This window comes from Lissotriton vulgaris, chromosome 8 (assembly GCF_964263255.1).
Source record: "Lissotriton vulgaris chromosome 8, aLisVul1.2, whole genome shotgun sequence".
Lineage (NCBI taxonomy): Eukaryota > Metazoa > Chordata > Amphibia > Caudata > Salamandridae > Lissotriton > Lissotriton vulgaris.
In genome coordinates, this window is record NC_141696.1 from 1,192,276,111 (window position 1) to 1,192,297,054 (window position 20,944).

The 20,944-nt window shown below is 47.6% G+C and overlaps 1 protein-coding gene across 1 annotated transcript in view; it reads left to right on the forward strand.

Annotated features, from left to right (window-relative positions):
* STOML3 (stomatin like 3) overlaps positions 1–20,944 on the forward strand; it is a 126,176-nt gene that overhangs the window by 19,143 nt on the left and 86,089 nt on the right. Inside the window, exon 2 of the mRNA XM_086935066.1 lies at positions 9,563–9,652. Coding sequence (XP_086791192.1) covers positions 9,601–9,652 — 52 coding nt within the window. The 5' untranslated portion in view covers positions 9,563–9,600. The remainder of the gene's footprint in view (positions 1–9,562; positions 9,653–20,944) is intronic.

The window sequence follows — 20,944 nt, forward strand, 5'->3', positions numbered from 1 at the left end:
TAGCAGGCCATTTCAAGCTCTGTGTCACGATTTTGTGTAAGGTGACAAGGCAGCTGGCCTGGAGAGAGTAAAGTTAAATTAGTAAACCGGAGCGACTCACCGCAATTGACAAAGCAAGGAGGAAAATCAACAGGGATAGGACTATTTTGTAGGGGGGAAGGTTTCGGTACAGTAGAGCACCCCGAGCTGAAGTATGCAGCGGTTGATTTCTTCAGGAGAGATGGAGTACATTTGTCTCGCTTTGAGAAGGAACTATATCTCATTCAGATAAAAGAAGAGCTGGACAGGGCACTGGACATAAGGAGGTACCCGAAATCTTCCCGGGGAGGGGGTGGTCAGAAAAGTCAAGGAGAAGGAGGGACTTTTCTGAGTGGCGGTTAGCAGCTAGTTTTTACATTTTTAGAGGTTGTGAACAAGTTACTCCGGGAGCAAGCAATATGGAGAAGTTAAGATAGGAAATACTTAGATGGGTTGATGTTTAGAGAAGTCGGTAAAAGGTTGCACGGGTTAAAGTTCAACAGTTAATGACCAAGTAGGAGTTTTAAATAGTTGCAAGGAAAGGATAAAGGTGAAAATCTTAAGGGTGGGAGGAGGACGCAAGGTAGGTAAATAAATGTTTAGTGAGGTGTATTTTTGTACGGTAAAGGCCAAGGTTAACATTGTGAAGGACACCTGTCTTCAATAAAGCAGCCTTTTTCACACATAAAGAGCGTGATTGTGGTCTGTGCTGAGCCCATCTTTGGCCCATGCAGAGTGTGGCAACCAGGATCTATTTCGACTTTCGCGAAGATGTTTATTGCATTTTTTATGTGTTACCACAGAGGGGTTCTCAACTGTTTGAACATGCAAGCATTTCTCTAACTTTTGTGAGTATTATTGTACCTCAGGTTTTGAAGGCTTTTAGTTGGTCCATTTTAAACCTTGTTCTCCTTTCAATTAGTGTAACATAAACAATAAGAGACAATGAGCACGGTTTTATCTTATCAATATGAGACCCCACATACCCATTTTATATGCGCTCTCACTGTTACAAATACATTTGTACAACATGGCATACACACAATCTCTCTTGTGCGTGTGAAGTCAAGCGCACACAACCACACACATACACATGTGCTACTGCTGTAACCAATCTATGAATGCGAAGTCAGTTTGCACCCAGGGCTGGACTGGGAACCACAACCGGCCCTGGCAAGTGCTCGGCCGGCCCCCCTCCCCACTCGGGGCTGGGTTGGAGGTGCCGCCGAGCTCTTTGCCGATTTTGGTACAAGGCCGATTTTGCAGCTATTCTGCAAAAAACGGCCCTATACCAAAAACGGCCCCCAGGGGCCCAAAACCGGCCCCCGCCCGTGCGGCCCACCGGTGGATTGCCCGGTGCCCCCTATGGCCAGTCGGGGCCTGTTTGCACAGCTAGTATACATGTTCCGTGGAAGCATGGAAGCGTGCGCTATTGCTACTGGTGTTGTACCTGTTCTGATTGTGTGTGAGGGAACTTTGCATCGCTGCTCCTGCAACAAACCTGTGCTTGTTAATTGTTGTTATTGGCCTTGCCCTCCTCTGCTATGCAGTACTCGTGATGTTTGAATGAACTTTGGAAATTTCATATTACTTAATAAAATCCAAAACAGTGATCTTTTTCAGTGTTCACTTTAACTATGTACTTGGCTGAAACACTACAGAGGAACTCTGATCAAGGTATCTGCCCGTCCGAAAAATTAGAGCAATCTCTACTTTGTCCACGTTTCTCATTGCCAATACTTTATAACATTTTGTTTGCATGAATTAGTCCAATCATGGACAAGATAAGTACATGAATTGAGATACATGGACGAAAGAATGGGCCTATGGGGGCATGAGTGACTGAACAATCCATCCTGTCACCCAGCCACACAAAAACGAAAAATTTTAATGAAGAACCCTCGCACTGCTTTTTAGTTTTTTTTTATAGGCGAAACATATTGGCTTTGCATCACGTTTTTTTATATTTATGAAATACACTTGAAATACACTTTGCAAAGACCTCTTTTGTATGTTGTTTGATAACTGTATTTTTCTCCATCAATAATAACATTCTAAGCCACATATAAGGGGCACATGGCTGCCGATACCCCTGTTGGTTCACTATTGGCATCGTCATCAGGGTGGATCGGGCGCATGAATGTTCCCAAGTTTTTGTTAACATATTATTGATTCTAATAATTGCCACTCTGTGCCTTGATACAATGTAATGTACTCAGTTGAAACACTTCAACATGTTGAAGAAACCCACTTTTCAATTTGGAAATGTTTGTCAAATTTTATATGATTTTCGTGGTCTGTTTGCATGCCAAATATGTTGATTGCCTGGGTTGTGCTGTGGCTGTCAGTTTGGTGCTTAATTTGGGCCATTGGGGGCCACCGGCACTTATTTTTTGTGAATGGCACTTATTTTTCCTCATCAGACTTTGTCCGAGTATAAGAGAGATAAAAACAGACAAAGGAGAGCGTAAGAAAAAGGAAAGTTAGGTCACAAGGGGGGAAAGCAGCAACCCGCAATAGTGCGATAATGGGTAAGGGGTTGTCTGGTAGTGGATTTAGTGGCATGAGATGGATTGGCATTCGGCCCGCTGACATTTAATAGAGCAGGCCGCAGACTTCTGAGCAGAGCTTCAGGGCACCGGCATTCATCCTATTTCAAATTAAGCTCTGTCTTAGAATCAAGCCAGTTCTTTGGGTCGGCTCTGGCTTTCCCTATTAATTAGCTAGCTTGCCCGCCTCTAGTCTAAAATACTGGCACCAGTCTCTGATCCTGTTCACCAATAAGGCTCTCTGTCGGGCCTCGAGAATGGTGCATACCTCTCATTTATCTCGCAAGGGACTTGTCTGGACCCGTCTGAGTCATTATACTGTTGTATTTATCTGTGTCCGCTGATGCAGTGAACAGAGCGCCGCCCCAGTAACTGTGTAGCACTTTAACTAGGGTACACGGTTTAGTTTTCTGTTGCATGTCTTATCACATGCTTAAGCTTCAATGACATTTTGGAAGACTGGTGCTGTTGACCACTGAAAGACACTCATTTCACACAAGTCTTATCAGATGCCTGGGGCATGTTCAGCATTTATTATAAACCTTGCAATAAACTGCTGTACTAGGGGTTGGCTGAACTTGACCCCTTGACCCACTATTAGGATACAAACACAATCGGTGCATCTTTAATTCGGCATAATGCCATTAAAGCATGCAACACATAACATGAATAACTTTCAATATAAGAACAGGATCAATAAAACAAATACAATGTTACAATAAATGATCTCTCTAAAATTCAGAAAAGGTTATTTTTGGCTTAAAACAAGGCGTTCGTTAAATTGTACAAGCTCATAACGGTTTCTAATCCGGATCGCACGCCTATAAAATTTAGCTCTGCATAGCACGTCTATCATTGTTCCTTTATGCAAAACCTCCCTTGCAGGCCGGTATTGTTTGATCTCTACCTGGCGCAATTAAGGAATCAGAAAGGGACTTCTTGGACCTGCCTAAGGTGGACAAAATAAGATAAAGTGGCATGTGCTTGGTGTGGTGGCGTTATCAAAATGACATGGGGGTAATTCCTGCTGTCACGTGCATTGTAATGGAAAAGCCACTTTGAAGTGAATTAAATTGAATCTAAAGTATGTTAAAAAGGAGCCAGTGATTTGCTTTCTCAACCCCCCCAGAAATGGTTCAATTAATTTGATTGTAGAGATTTGCAAGTAATATTCAACTGTTTTCATATCCAGGGGAAAGGATGTAGCCTTACAGCTAGAGGGCTAGAGCAGTTGACCTCCCTCGGGAACCGGGTTCGAGTCTCGGCAACGATGCTATCATCCTGTGATTCTGGGCAATTCACTTCATCTCCCTATGCCTAACAAAAATGAATCTGTTCATCTCTAACGAAACTGGTGCTCATGTAAAGCGCTCCGATACCCATTGCCCCGGGTCTAGTTCGCGCTATATAAAACGCCCCCAAAAAATTGTCGGCACTCAAAGGTTTAAATAGATACAGCAAAATGGCTGATGTCTTTTAGCAAGTAACAACAATTGTTCATATGGGTTTGAGTTAGATTAATGATGACATCACCAGAAAACCTGCTCACAGTGATTACATCAGTGTAAATTGCATCCATACAATCTCGAAGGAACCAGCATGGCCAGACACGTGACACAGATGGCAGTGACTGTTGTTCTGGCCACACACCAGTTACAACAAGCTTTGGCAAAGACAATAGCTATATGGCCTTGTCAAGCCGGTGCAATAGTTACATTTCTCTTTCAACCTTTGTGTTGAACAGGCACACTCTATCCAGAGCCCATGTACATAACAGCAACCAGCAATGTACTTTCTGCTCTATAAACTTCCACCACGTATATCGTACGCACCTATACAACCAGCTATACAATCATTTGCATCCTACACTATGCATCTCTACACACACCCCATAGCAACAGCTTACTCCTTTAGACCACATCTTCAACACCCTACTCTACCTTCTAGATAAGAAAACATATGCATTACAGCACCATCTACAAAATACACCTCCACCCTACATGACATTTCATGTCACACCATACTGCCTACTTGCTCACTGTGCTACTGGATTCAAGCTAGCCTGGCTGAAGAAGGGTGACATACCATGAAACCGGTCCCAGGATGCTTGTTTCCGGTCCCGGGAGGACCTGGCCTGACAGTTTGGTCTGGACTGTTCCCATGGGGCACAGAGTCAAGACTGATTTGCATATGGCTGGGTCCAAACTGGGGTGGCGTAGTGGGCAAAAGATCAACGGATTTAGCCCAGATCTTTTGACTGGGGGAGAATGTTTGCATTGTCAGCATTCCGTCCATCATTTGTTTGCTGTAACACTTTTCGCCCTAAGTGGGATGGGTATGCCCAGACGTGTGTCCCTTGCTCACTGTGCCACTAGATTCAAGCTAACCTGGCTGAAGAAGGGTGACCTACCCTGAAACCGGTCTCAGGATGCTTGTTTCCGGTCCACGGAGGACCTGGCCTGGCAGTTCGGTCTGGACTGTTCGCATGGGGAACAGGGTCAAGACTGATATGCATATGTCTGGGTCCAAACTGGGGTGGCGTAGTGGGCAAAACAACAATGGATTTAACCCAGATCTTTTGACTGGGGAGAATGTTTGCATTGTCAGCATTCCGTCCATCATTTGTTTGCTGTAACACCATACTGCCTACGCCTTAATCCATTTACACCACTACCTGCTCAGTGACCCTACGTCACCATCTACACCATTTGCAACCGTATACAACCTGTAAACCACCAATACCTTACACTTTTATCAAAAACTAGTACAGCTGCCTCTGTATTGCATTCTAATCCCAACACTACATCCTTTATAAAAAAATATATATAAAAATACCATCAACACTCTACACCACCACCTACAACTCCACCTAAACCCTAAACTGCCTGCTCCTCCAATCTTTAAATCGCGAGAATCCCTGGTGGAGCCAGGAGTAGGCAGCTTCACCTTCCTACCATTTACCCAGTTACCGTAGTGCATATTACCTTTCCACCGTCACTCCTCCCGGCCTCCTTCTCCACATTGCACTTTCACCACCACCTACACCAGGACAACCATCATAAGCACAGGAAATCAAAACCCATGCAAGATTTTCAGGACAAGCACTGACTAAGGAAATAATTTCACTTAGATCTCTTATATGTAAATGTACCCTAATTAAAAGTCAAGATACTCTGTTTGTGAGACGGTATTCTTGGACATAGTCTGTACTCTTCTGACTTGCACCCATATTAGTATCTACCGCCCACTCTACCTTATACCACTTTTACCATGCCCCACCATCAACACACTATTGTATTTAAACTCCTACTCCAATATCCTACACCAGCCAACAAGTACACTTTACACCTTGAATTTCACTCTACACCTAGCCTGCAATCTATATCACAGCCTACATACTACACTGCCCTTTACACCCTGCACCACTAGACCATGATCTACATACTACAGCGCAATACACTACTGCCCACAACTGCACCCTAACACTATTTAACCACCTGCACTCTACACTTCTAAAAGAAAACCTACTTTTCACAAAACCACATATGCCACCTACCCCCTTTAAAGAGTGCCTGTTCACAAACCACTCCAACCTACACAAAATACCATCACCTACACTTTACATATAGCATGTGGTGTGTATAGCATGTAGTGTAGGCACACCATGCTATACACACACTTCGCAACACATCATCACCTATGCTGCTATAAGCACGATATAACACCTACAAGGCCAGCACCCCTACACCCCATCCTCCATCTACACCCCATATACACAACCACCTACATGCAAAATTACCTGCATCCTCTGGTCGATAGAATCCAGAGGATGCAAAATCACTTTCCTGCTATCTACCCAGTTGTTAATAGTGAACGCTACTTTCACACTTCATGCCCCCAGCAGGCATGTTCTCTGTTGCTACCACAAGCAGATACAGACAACCAAGCGCACAGTCCTTGCAGATCACATCAAAGCCAGCACTAACAGCAGCAAGGAAATCTTTGCCCCCATCTGAGATTATGCTGCGCCTCCTGCCACCTCTAACAACAACACCTCCTCACAAGACCTTTGCAATAGACTCTCGGAATTCTTCTGTAACATAATAACCTTCTGTGTACAACCTCTTGAATCCTCAACCGGACCCTGTCACTAATGCAGATCAACTTTCCATCATGGCTGAAGAATGAACCCTGACCCGTGGCCTGTCGTCACCACCATAAAATCAATGCTACCATGAAGTCCACCCACTCCAGAGTTCCATCTGACCCTTGTTCCCACCATGCCTTCACCAAAGGACTTACCGATCAGCAAAGCACTAACACCCATCCTCAAACCCTTTATCGACTGAGCCAGACTCCTGGATACCTGGAAACATGGCACCGTCATGCCCCTGCTCAAGAAACCATCTGCTGACCCAGCTATGCTTTCCAACTACAGGTCATCTCCCTCCTGCCATACTCGGCAAAGGTCTTGGAGAAACTAATTAACTGATGACTCACCAACCACCTCAGAAACCAACACCTCCTTGAACGCAAGCAATCTGAATTCACGCTCAACCACAGTCAGAAACAACACTACAATGTGCCACACACGATACCGCATGATCCTTGTCAGAGGAAACAGGGTAGCCCTCATTCTCCTGGGCCTCTCTGCAGCATTTAAAATGGTCTCACAACCCACCCTCATCAGGCACCTGCACAAGATAGGCATCCAAGGACCCACGCTCCGCTGCATCTGCTCCTTCTTAAAAGATAGAACACAAGCTGTCTGCCTGGCACCTTACTCCTTGAAAGCCCACACTCCTCTGTGGAGTGCCTCAAGGTCCATCACTCTGCCCTCCCACTTCAACTGACACATGATCCCTCTGGCTAACGTTATCAGCACACACAGCAACAACATCCTCACCCTTGACACGTCTGGGCAAAGTTTGCGCTTTATAAAATTAATATTCATTCATTCGTGCAGAAGACACTTAACTCACACTCTTCTTCTCAGATAAGACCCCAACAAAAGAAACAAGTTCACAACCTACTTGACCGATGCCGTTAACTGGATGAAAGTCAACTGTTTCAAACTCAACTCTTACAAGACCCACACCCAGCACTCCTGCCAGGAACCTCGGAATAATCGTCAACAGCTAATTGGACATGATCGAACAACTCGATGCTGTCACTGCATCCTGCATTTACTCCCTGGAGATTCTGAGGGAGATCTTAAAATAGCTTCTGAGCAACTCTAGAAAAACTGTTCCTGATGCACCAGTCACCATCAAGTTGGACTACAGGAACACCCTCTACACCGGAATTACCAAGCAACTCACTAGAAGACTACAAACCATTCAGAACTCAGCAGCCAGACTCATCCTCATCCTCACATCACACCACACCTCATGGAGCTCCACTGTCTCCCGATACACAAGCATACTCTTTTCAGGCTCCTCGCACAATCAAGGCACTACACAACTTAAGCCCTGCTACCTGAACAGTCAGTCATATCTCCTTCAATCAACCACCCAGACACATCTGCTCTGCAGGGCTCCTACTCACATACACAGAACCTGATCATCAGGACAGGTGTGCTCTTACATTCTCCTAAAGCGTGGAATGCTCACCCACTCCACATCAGAGCCTCCTCCTCTCTTCTTGAATTCTACAAGAAGCTGAAGCCCTGGCTTTCAATTAACCAACCTACCATATGCACGGCTAGGCACAGGGATACCCTAACTGTTGATATTTTGCTCTACAAATGGACATAACATAACACTGTATGTTTGCACTACAACCCATACCTACACCATCACGTATCCCGCTTCACCCGCCTATACCCTACACAACCTTCTACACACAAGTTTAATACCCACACACTACCTACACCCAAATCAATACATCACATGTAAATACCAACTTTTATGCACTACACCACAACCTACACACTTAAAACAACCAACCCTCCCCACAACTACATCATGCACCACAAACCATACATCACCCACACCCCATTTACACCCTACATAGCTGCCTACATCATATAGAATTACCTGTGTAATACTTCACCTACACTCTTTGTAATGTGAACCCACTATATCATACACTACCTGCTGCATCACCTCATAAGCTATTCAGCCTGTACCAGAACCTACACTTTGACAACTTTCATCATAAACCCACTACTCAGTGCATCATCACCTATACCGCAACATATACCGTAGAGCTTCCTACACTGTACTCAATAATCCTACCAAAACGTCTCCTCCCTGTGCCATCTGTACCACCTATGTCACCACCTACACACTATACACAGCCCACACTGGCAACTTAAACTTAATCTGTCTACATCCTACACAATCATTTGAAATATAATGCAATAACAAAAAAGTTAAAACTACACTACAACTTACACTATCGCCTCCAGTCAATCATACAGCCCTCATATACCACACATTTCCATATATACAACTGTTCCCTACACCTGCATGCAGAATCACTATACAACCAGGTATAGCTCCACCTGTTCCTCACAGCACCTCCTGTATTTTCAACACCATGCACCCTACACTACCATCTACACTAAAATACAGAACATCATATCTTATTCTGCCATATAGAGCTTGTACCAGTACCTATATGTATATACACAAACACCTTGCTATGTTGTGATTCTCTGGGGCCTGTTTTATTGCTGTTGGAGACTGATTATAAATTAACTATATTGCATATTTGTGCTGTATTGGGTGTATGCGAGATTTTGAGCCAACTGTACTGTAGGCAATGTTTGTGACAGTTTGTGTTGGCAAGTTCTGTTGGGTGCCCTTTAGTAGATGACTATACTGCACATCTGTGCTCTATTGAATCTATATGTAGAGATATGTTGTCTAATGTGCTCTGTTAAATGTTTGTTGTGGCCTGTTTCCATTTCCCAGAACAATAACATTCTCTTGAAAGCCTAGTGATTGTTGAGGTTGGTAATCAGTTTTTATTCTGTATTTGCTTTTCAGGAGGACTTTCTTCTCGTATCGTGCCTTAAACTGATCCAATGGAAGCTGGGCATGCTAAAAAAGTCAAACAGAGTGAAGAACACTTAATTGGTAAGTGCAAATAATGATTTCTAACAACATCATATTGATATTCTTAGAAAATGTTAAGGTACAGTCCAGTTGTTTATATAGTGGTTCATACTACTGCTGCTACAGTACAGCATATCACATTTTACTGTAATGATTTGAACTAATCGAATGGTTAATAAAAACATGACATGACATACTGTTGCTAACCTTGGCTAAGTACTCCTAATTTTGACACACAAGGCGAATAAGAGCAAAGACGCCATTTTCCCAGCAGCAGACGTCTGTTAAACTGGAAAAACTAAGAGTAGAACTCAGTCCGATTGATAGCTATTAGGCTATGACTCGTGCACTTTGGAGGGCAGCCCATCTCTGAAGTCATCATTGTATCTAAGACATAAATAAATTCAAACCTATCATGGTATTTGCTTGTCTTCGTCCAACCTATAATATATCACCATAGTAGCCCCATGCCCGGTGAGATCAGTCTGCATTTTAGGCCTCCATAGATATTTCCACTGGTCCAAAGCCATATACGTCCTCCTGACTCCCGGGATTACTAGACTAACTTTACTGCTTACGGTATTCACCTGATAGTTATTCCTCAAGTTGGTTATATGCATTAATGAAAAATATTTATGTTTCATCTTCAAATCTACCAGAATTTTGAAATGTGGAGTCACAGCTCGTGATCACAGAGATTCTCAAGCTCAAAGTGCAGTCATTCTTTAACCACAGACTTTTATTTTTCAAACTTAGCAATGTTTTACTCCTACATTGATCTTCTTTCCCCTTCACAACTCCAGTGTAATAGAGATTATTCTTTTAGCCTCCTGCTCAAGCAAGAGGCTTATAGATCTTTTTTGTTACAAGACTCATCTATTTGATGCCCATGTTCCGTATCAAATCATCTCACTAATCTGCCTAATATCTCCCATACTCCATGGACATCTGTTGGATTCCCAACTCTTTTGTCGCTGTTACTCCTCAAAGCCTCCTTGCTGCGGCTTGCAACCAGTACCTTGAGCATAACTGCAAGACCTGGTTGAATCACCCCACCTTTCACATTAGCTCACTACTCTACCTGTTCATGTACCTCCCCTCCATTTCAAATTTGGTAATCTAAGTTAGATAAATGGTTTACTAGTTTAGGCCTGATGCCATCTTTTTTTTAGAAAAATCAAAAGAGGGAGGTAGAGCTGATCGTTGGATTCATGCTCCACGAGGATAGTTACATAAACAAAGTGAATCCAACAGGGGAGAGGGACAAGAGTGATCAAAAGTGATTGGAACACTCAGAGTGTTGAAAAATACCCCTCACACACCAAAAGGCCCCTTGGTGTCATGCTTCATCATCGGGGTCTTCGCACCCCTCTATCGGGATGCGGCGTGCTGCGACCTACGACTACGCGGGAGCACTTGCAATGTTGGCTATGTGTGGTGTTCAGTGTGTGGGGTATATACAGAGTGAGTGGGGGGTGTGTAGTGAAAAAAATATTATATTAAAAAGTACCTGGCACTAGAGTGTGAAAGAAAAATTTATTCTGGGCTCTGGCTGGTACTGTTAAAAAGAAGTGCAGGTTGAGGTCTAAGTTGTATAATGAACAAGACCTCTGGTGTGCATTGTTGTCGACATGTTTCGGAGACAAGCTCCTTCCTCAGGACGGGGGCACAACCTCCCCTCCCTACTCACGTCTATTTTTAAAAATTGTGTATTTACAAAAAAGTGAAAAATTAATTTAAGGCTAAGTGTGCCTACAGCGGTCTGCTACAAGCACAATGACCTGTAGAAAGACAAAAGAAAAATATTTACAACTAATGGTTACCCATGTAGCGGGTAGTTCAAACTGGTGCAGTCACCAGGAACCGTACCATATGCTTATTTTATAAGCTCTGAAAAAACGGACTCACAACACATACAACATATAACACACATAGTACTAGGATGTACTGTAAGAGGTTGTCCTACTTGTGAAGCTTTCTTGTGGGCTTCATGAGCATAGTCAGGACGCCGGGGTGTTGCTTCAATGGCTATCTGTGGTAGGTAATAATGTAGCTGTAATCGTTCAGTCTAACACACTTACGTTCGTGGACGATTTTCTATAGGTCGTATGTTCCGTATCATACTCACAAGCACAGGACTCCTTCGTCACCGTCTTACCCCGCACGCTGCTCCGCTGTTGTGGAGTTTAGGTGCGGTTCAGAGTATTTATACCTTCCCATCCTGATTGGTGCTCGTAAGGGTGTGTTGAATGAGGGTGTTACCTACCACTGAAAGTATGCCCATGTATGGAGCATCCGCTTTCTAACCAAACAGGGCTCATGTGTCTATTATGGCCGGTGACGGCCTGAAGTTGGCGTTACATCATCCAGTGTCGACGGCGCATGTGCAGTTGGGTTAACACATGTGTACATGCCTGACGGTAGTGAGTGTTTTCGGCGCATGCGTCTTGTCCAAAAAATCACACATTGTTGTTACTCAGAACTGTTGGTTCCTTATGATGATAATTGACTCCAGGGTACATCATCATTAAGTCCGTTCAAATGGGTCCCCAATCTGAACACCCAACGTTGACTTAATGATGATGTACCCTGGAGTCAATTATCATCATAAGGAACCAACAGTTCTGAGTAACAACAATGTGTGATTTTTTGGACAAGACGCATGCGCCGAAAACACTCACTACCGTCAGGCATGTACACATGTGTTAACCCAACTGCACATGCGCCGTCGACACTGGATGATGTAACGCCAACTTCAGGCCGTCACCGGCCATAATAGACACATGAGCCCTGTTTGGTTAGAAAGCGGATGCTCCATACATGGGCATACTTTCAGTGGTAGGTAACACCCTCATTCAACACACCCTTACGAGCACCAATCAGGATGGGAAGGTATAAATACTCTGAACCGCACCTAAACTCCACAACAGCGGAGCAGCGTGCGGGGTAAGACGGTGACGAAGGAGTCCTGTGCTTGTGAGTATGATACGGAACATACGACCTATAGAAAATCGTCCACGAACGTAAGTGTGTTAGACTGAACGATTACAGCTACATTATTACCTACCACAGATAGCCATTGAAGCAACACCCCGGCGTCCTGACTATGCTCATGAAGCCCACAAGAAAGCTTCACAAGTAGGACAACCTCTTACAGTACATCCTAGTACTATGTGTGTTATATGTTGTATGTGTTGTGAGTCCGTTTTTTCAGAGCTTATAAAATAAGCATATGGTACGGTTCCTGGTGACTGCACCAGTTTGAACTACCCGCTACATGGGTAACCATTAGTTGTAAATATTTTTCTTTTGTCTTTCTACAGGTCATTGTGCTTGTAGCAGACCGCTGTAGGCACACTTAGCCTTAAATTAATTTTTCACTTTTTTGTAAATACACAATTTTTAAAAATAGACGTGAGTAGGGAGGGGAGGTTGTGCCCCCGTCCTGAGGAAGGAGCTTGTCTCCGAAACATGTCGACAACAATGCACACCAGAGGTCTTGTTCATTATACAACTTAGACCTCAACCTGCACTTCTTTTTAACAGTACCAGCCAGAGCCCAGAATACATTTTTCTTTCACACTCTAGTGCCAGGTACTTTTTAATATAATATTTTTTTCACTACACACCCCCCACTCACTCTGTATATACCCCACACACTGAACACCACACATAGCCAACATTGCAAGTGCTCCCGCGTAGTCGTAGGTCGCAGCACGCCGCATCCCGATAGAGGGGTGCGAAGACCCCGATGATGAAGCATGACACCAAGGGGCCTTTTGGTGTGTGAGGGGTATTTTTCAACACTCTGAGTGTTCCAATCACTTTTGATCACTCTTGTCCCTCTCCCCTGTTGGATTCACTTTGTTTATGTATCTTTTTTTTAGACCCTGGAAGAAGGCAGGGGGGAAACCCTATTCCAGGTCACTTCTACATTTGTCAGTCCTTTAAAGTTTGAGCTGAGCTTTTATACTCTATACTTCTCAAGAGAGGCTCCAAAGCCCTAAAAAAAAAGATGCACCCAGCACCACTGTGAAGCTAAGCAAATTCTATCCCCATGATGGATTTGAACTAAGAATGAAGTCTGTAGAAGCTAAGTAAATTGGGTAATGCAAGGAAACAGCAATTGTAAACATTAGATGAGTCATTCGAGAATAGGGATGATAAAATGGCTGCTTTTACTTAACATGGTACAGCCCAGTATCTGACCATATAATTGCAGCAGTATTGGGTTCACAGGCTTAAACACATTATATATATATATATATATATATATATATATATATATATATATATATATATATATATATATATATATATATATATATTTAAATCTGTTTATTAGCATAGTTTGAGAGCAGTAACAACATACAATTTCGTAAATACAAGTTCAGCGTTAATCTCGGTGTTACATGTATGTGTCCGCTCAGAGCATATATAGAAATATAGTGAATTCGATTTTTTCATTTTGTCGATGAACCAAAACAAACAAACAAACCCCGTTCACATCCGATCCCACCCTCCACCCCTATGAAATCCCACCCGTCACTCTCTAAGCAGGCATATGATTGAAATATCGACATGTGGGTCACACTCAATGCATTGATACATAGTAAGGGGTAACACACAGGTAGGGTGGGTAGTGTGATCGATGGGTCGGGGCTACCCGTACCCCATCGCAGTGCACCAGAGGTAGTGGCCGTGGCAATGTATGGCAGAGTGAGTCGGGGCATAGCAGCACCCCGAGTGGCTATTCACTAATATCCTCTTCACCTTCGTCATCGCCAGCCTCAAAGACCCCCAAAGTGTCAAACCATTCCAGTGAGATTGGTGTTTTGCGGAGGCCCCTACTCTCCTCCCTTTGTAGTGCCTCGCCCTCAGCCTTACCCCAGCGCACTACTTCCGCCCGCCACAGGTCAGGGTTGGGCGGTTTAGATGATTTCCATCGCATCGTGATGGCACGCTTCGCCAGCAACAGGGCCAGGTCTGAGAAGCGCGCCGCCACGGTTCTGGTGTGGGTCGATGGCCCAGGCCTAGAAGTGTATGTTCCAGTGTAGGTGATCGGGGCTGTGTACCAGCCTTCTCGAGTGAGTCATGGACAGTGTTCCAGAAATACCCTAATTTGGGGCATTGCCACAGCATATGTACCAGTGATGCGTCGTCTGCATCGCACCGGGGGCAGTTGCTCTTGGATGCAGGGAACATCTCATGTAGGCGGTGCGGTGTCAGGTAAGCTCTATGTAGTAACATCAGTTGGATGAACTTGTATTTGGGGTTTCTGGCTACCTTCCTGGGGAACTGAAGTATGCGCTCCCACTCCTTGTCTCGCAGTGGCCTTCCAATATCTACTTCCCATGTCGCCCGTAGTGGTGACAGTGTAAGTGCCCTCCCCGCTTCAATGCTAGTCGTGAGCCACTTGGTCAGATGGCCGCCCGTTCCCATGAGGTAGAGCATTGTGATGAGTGGGTTCGTAACAGGTTCCCGCCCGTCTGGCGACCATTTGCGTGAGATATAGTGTCGGAGTCCGGCATGTAGGAGAAAGGAGCCGCTGGGGATGCCCTGCGTGGTTCTGAAGTCTTCGAAAGTCAATAAGTGGCCCTCCGCAAACAGGTCACCCACGTGTGTCACACCTGCGTCATGCCAGGGCTCTAATAGGGTCGCCGTGAGTGTGCCCGAGCCTAGTGGTATGCCCAAGAGTGGAATCGTGGGGGCATAAGGTGTCCCGGGGGACGTGTATTTCAATGCCCTCCGCCAGTTTGTGATCGCCAGCTTGAGAAGTGGCGGGGCGTTTCTAGGTAGATCCGAGCCAGGTAGGAGCAAGATGTGCACTCTCCCCTTGGCATGGTCGTCCTGTGATATATTGATCTCATGAAGATTGCGGCCTGCCACCCAGTAAGCGAGCCATTGTAGCTGACATGCATAATTATAAGCCCTGAAGTCCGGTAAGCCCATGCCTCCGGAGTTGGAGGGGAGCTGCAACTTAGGCAGACCTATGCGCCTGCGGCCATGTCCCCACACAAGTTCGGTGAGTAGGGAGTCGAGGGTCTTAAATGTCGCCGCAGGGATCTGGAACGGTAGATTGGTGAAGTAGTAGATAAGACGGGGGAGCATCACCATCTTGGATATTGCCACTCTGCCGGGTATGGAGAGCGGCAATGTTAGCCAAAACTGAATTTGGGACTTCAGCGTAATAATGGCCCTCCCCAGGTTGCCGTCTATCATCATGCTAGCCTCTCTGTATATCTGTATCCCAAGGTATCGGAAGGTGGTGTCCGCCATCTGGAATTCATGAGGGGCAAAAGGCAGGGGGGCCGATTCGCCTACAGCTGCAAAGGTGAACCCGTAGGACTTAGACTCGCTGATGGTGAGGCCAGAGATCTCTCTAAAATCCTCAAAAACCTGAGAAACTGGGCTCAGATCACCCCTCAGGTCGCGGAGATATAATATGATATCATCCGCGTACGCAGATACAATGTGGTCCGTATTATGCCGTTGTATGCCATAACGGGGGGCCATCAGCCTAAGTCTACAGAGCAAGGGCTCGAGGGCAAGGACGAAGAGGAGAGGGGAGAGCGGGCAGCACTGCCTGGTGCCTCTGGCAATGGCCATGGGATCTGAGATTTGATTGGAGGTGCGCACCCTGGCCGTGGGGATGGTGTACAGCAATCTGACCCAAGCGAGGAATTCGGGTGGTATCCCGAATTTCGACAGGGTGGCAAACATATAGTCCCACCTTAAGGAATCAAAAGCCTGTTTTAAGTCCAGAGAAATGCACCCTTCGGAGCCCGTGTCCATATTGTCTCCGAGCATGAGCTGGGCCAAGCGCCTAAGGTTCATGGCCGTATTACGGCCCGTTACAAAACCGCATTGATCCGGGTGGACCAGCTGAGGTACGTATTGCACGAGCCTCGACGCCAGCACCTTGCTCAATATTTTAGAGTCAGTATTGAGAAGGGACAGGGGTCTGTAATCGGCCATCTGCAGACCATCTTTGGCCGGTTTCAAGAGGGACGTGATCAGTGTTTGCATGGATGATTGCGGTAGAGAGGTTGTACGTAGGGCTTCCAGGTAAACAGTGTGTAGCCGTGGGGCCAGGAGGTCTATGTATGTGGCGTAGAATTCCGCCGGCAGGCCATCCGTTCCAGGGGCCTTACCCTTCGGAAGGGCTCTGATCGCCCGTCTGATTTCCGCCACTGAAATAGCACGCTTCAAGTCTTTGTGCTGATCGGCAGTAAGTTGCGGGAGATCCAGACCCTCCAAGAAGGCCACGAGTGCGGGCTCTGACAGGGGCTGTGGGGGGCCATACAGCATGGTGTAATAGTTCTTAAACGCCGTATTGATCCCTATTTGGGTGGTAGCCGGTCGGCCAGATTGGTCCAAAACCCTCAGAATGGGTTGGCTATTCGGGGAGTCCCGTAGGATGCGGGCGAGTAGGGGACCGGCTCGGTCAGCCTGCGTATGCTGTCTGTTTGTGTATTCCCTATAGTCTATAACCCGCAGTTCTTCCAGTAGCTCCGCGTGCCTAATGTGTGCCTCTTGCAGTGGTGTAAAGGGAGCATTGGTGCCTGCTGCCTCATTCTCTAGGGATGCAAGTGAACCCTCCACCTCCTTCAGTTGGCTGATCACCTCCCGCTTCCTTCCCACCCTAATAGTCATAGCAGCCCCCCCTAAGACAGACTTTGAAAGTGTCTCATTCTATCTGCCGGGAGCTGGCCGTGCCCGCATTCGTGGAGAAGTAGGTATCTATAGTGTGGGACAGGGAGGACCCGAAGACCGAGTCCTCGAGGAGATCAGGGATTAGTCGCCAAGTCGGAATGGGAGCCAGCCTCCTACCCCACTGCCATGTAAGTTCCGGTTATGGTCCGATAGCGTTTTCCCCATGTGTTGGGTCTGGACAATCAGTGCTGTAAGGGAGCGGGAGCAGAAAACATGATCGATTCTGGTGTGAAGTTGGTGGGGAGGGGAGAAAAAGGTGTATTCCCTTTCCCTAGGGTGTATGCTACGCCACACATCTGCCAAATCCCAGTCCTCAGCCCAACTCGTAAGTGCATCAGCCTGTTTCCTGCTCTCGGTAGCCTGTAAGGGGGGATGTGATCTATCTAGCAGAACATCAAGTACAGCGTTGAAATCACCCCCGATAAACCAGCGATGTTCAGCCCAATCTGCAAGCACCCCGTTGATAGTGAACAGAAATTCCGACTGATTTGTGTTAGGTGAGTACACACATCCAATGACAACCGCCTCCCCATCTAACAGTCCCCGTACAAAAACATAGCGGCCCTCTTGATCAATCCGTTGCTCCAGCAGCTGGAAGGGAAGAGAGCCACGGATCCAGATTGCCGCCCCCCTTGAAAATGCAGAATATGAGGTAGCATAGAGCTGCCCTCTCCATTTCTTCCGCAATGTCACCGCTTCAGCAGCGTTCAAATGTGTCTCTTGCAAGCAAGCGATCTGTGTCCCCCTTCGGTTGAGTTGTGCAAGGATTCTATGCCGTTTATGCACTGATCCCATGCCACGCACATTCCAGGTGCACAATTGGTAAATGTTAAGAGGTCCCATTCCCATCTGTGTGGTGTGGCAATGTGAAACAACTGGGTGACCCCACAAGTCCTGCTGTGCTAAAAAATGAGAGTGTCTCGCAAACAAGTAACCCCTGAACAAAAAGGTCCCTGAGCCAACGTACCCAGGAGCCAAGCCATGGCGCCCAACGTGGGCACAAGACAGTCAAGTACGTGTGCATACCGGGGGTGGTAGGCCTCCGTCGATTGGCACTGAACTGTCTGCGTGGGCATGATAGCCCACAATACAATGGGCCCCTGCACACACAACCCACCAAATGTGAAGGAGGGGAGTACTCATACGTTACCACCTGGAGAGGAGTAATTGTGTCGTGGTTCAGAACTCTTCTGCCATTTGGGCCGTGATCTTCGGGAAGAGCTGCAAGCTGTCAACTGAACCAGTCACCTCAGTGTGGGTGTCAGTGGTGACGGTGAGTCTATCTCCGGTTGCTCCCGCGTCGTGGGTGGCCAGTGCCTCCTCTGTAAGACGTTGATGTGGGGGTGATGACGATTGGCCTGCCTCCTGGCGTCCGGGCGAATGCGTCGTCGCCGATGCTCCGTGAGGTGAATGATGTCCGGAGCCGTGAGTGTCGTTTCGTCGGCCTGGCGAGTCCCTGCAGACGTCACCGTGGCAGTCTGTGAATGGGTCCTGTGATGCTGGCGGGGTCAGGGTGACTTCCATCCATTCTGCCGCTTCCTCAGGCGAGTCGAAAAAATGGGACCTGTTGTTATGCAGGATTTTGAGCCGAGCAGGGAACAATAGTGCATATTTCATGTTCCTGTCCCGCAATTTGGGTTTCACACCCATGAAGTTGGACCTGGCCCGCTGCAACGTGGGCGTGAAATCAGGGTAGACCGAGATATTCTTGTCCTCGAAGCGTATTGGCGCTTCCTCCCTGGCCGCCCGCAGGACAGTGTCACAGTCCCTGAAATGAAGGAGATGAGCGATCAGGGGGCGAGGGGGTGCCCCCGGTTGTGGGGGCCGCGATGGCATCCTGTGGGCCCTTTCCACACTGTAGAGGGTGTGAGGTCTCTCTGGCCCACCAGCTTCCTTAGCCAATCCTCCACAAACTGCGTGGGGTCTCTCCCCTCGCTTCTCTCCGGAATGCCCAGGATGCGGACGTTGTTGCGGCGGGCACGTCCTTCTGCATCTTCCACTCTACCCCACAGTTGCTTCAGTTGCTTCTCTACGTTTTCTAATTTCGTGGAGTGTTCCGTCTGCTGCGGTATAAGGTCATCCAGCGCTATTTTCTGCTCTGCCACTCGATCCGCCAACTTGTTATGGTCAGCCTTAAGTAGGGACAGGCCGGTCGCCATATTGTCTATGCGCGATTCTAGCGCGTCACGCGTATTTCATTCAGGATCAGATCTAGCTTGGCGTCTTGCGATCCCTTACCGGTCGGCGGGATGATGTCCATATTGGAGGAGGCCAGTGGGTCTTCAGAGCCCGTGGACTGCACATCCGTTCGGGCGCCCTGGTCCTGAGGCTTGCCCCTGTTTCTGCCCATGGATCTTGTTAGCAGGGTGGCGCTGTAGTGGATGCAGCAGCCCGCCGCTGTCTCTCTGAGTGTTCGGCAGTGGTGTTGGATTGACCACAATGTACTGGGCAGAGGTGGGTGTGGCGAAGACCCCAGGGCAGGTAGGGGTAGCGTAGGTTATCTTGACGAGGCGTCAACGTGGGGTGGGTCGGTGCGCCACCGGCGTCTCCATATGCAGGTAGAACCCCCAGGTCCGTGGAGGTGGTGGGGGGGAAGGGGTGGTGGGGACCAGGCCACTGCAGAGCGATCTTGTCGTGGCTGTTGAGAGCGCGGAAAGGTCTGGGCTGCAGCGCTGTAAGAAGGCGCCAAAGCGCGAGGCGCACTACCCCTCTTCAGGTCCCTGTACCTGAGGTCCGTGGGTCTCCAATGCGTGCCGCTCTGTGTCGCGTGACCGTCTCCGAGCCTCTGACTGGTGGCTTCGTGTCGCAGAGGCGAGACTGCCAGGGCCCGAGGGTCATCACCAAGCCCTGACGTGGTGTCAAGATGGCGCCAGGGGTTTTGATTATGTCTGGCCGATCCGCTTTGCAACGCAGGCAGCCTGTGAAGGACGAAGCTGGGTTCGCGGCGTCGGCAGTGAGTTGTGCGCGCCGCCTGCTCTATGGTCTTTGGCCCTGCGGCGGAATGCCGGAGTCCCGCTATCTTCGTGGGCAGGCGGGGTGACGGCACGGAGGTGCTCCCGCGTCTCGGAGAGGCCGCGTTACAGTGTGGACGGCCTGTGGTGAAGCAGCCGAGCGGGGGGGCAGTGGAGCCTCAGTGGGGGTGAGGGCTCCGTATCGCACCCAGCGGCATTGGCCAGTAGAGCGGCAGAAGTCCGATCCCGGGTCCCGACTGGACGGCGAAGGAGGCTGGGGGCAGGCCGGCCAGGCCAATCACTTGAGGCCGGGGTTTCGCCTCGATCCGCAGGCCGCAACAGGCTCCGCCGCCGGAACTCTCCACAGAAGCGGTCCCAGAGGGGCTATGTGGCACCGTTACACGCCGCTTGCCCCCGGAGACAACCTGGGTATGGAGCAGGTGGGCTGTAGGCAGGGGAGCACAGGATAATTAGCTGGTGTTCAGGGCATAGGACGGAGCTGGCAAACTACACGTCCACCATCGACGGCTCCAGGCCACGCCCCAACACACATTATATTTATTCACCATCAAATATCGTATCGCTTTGAATAGTCGCTGCTACACTTACGTGATTGTCACTTCCTTAAGTCCCAGTTTCTAGCCAT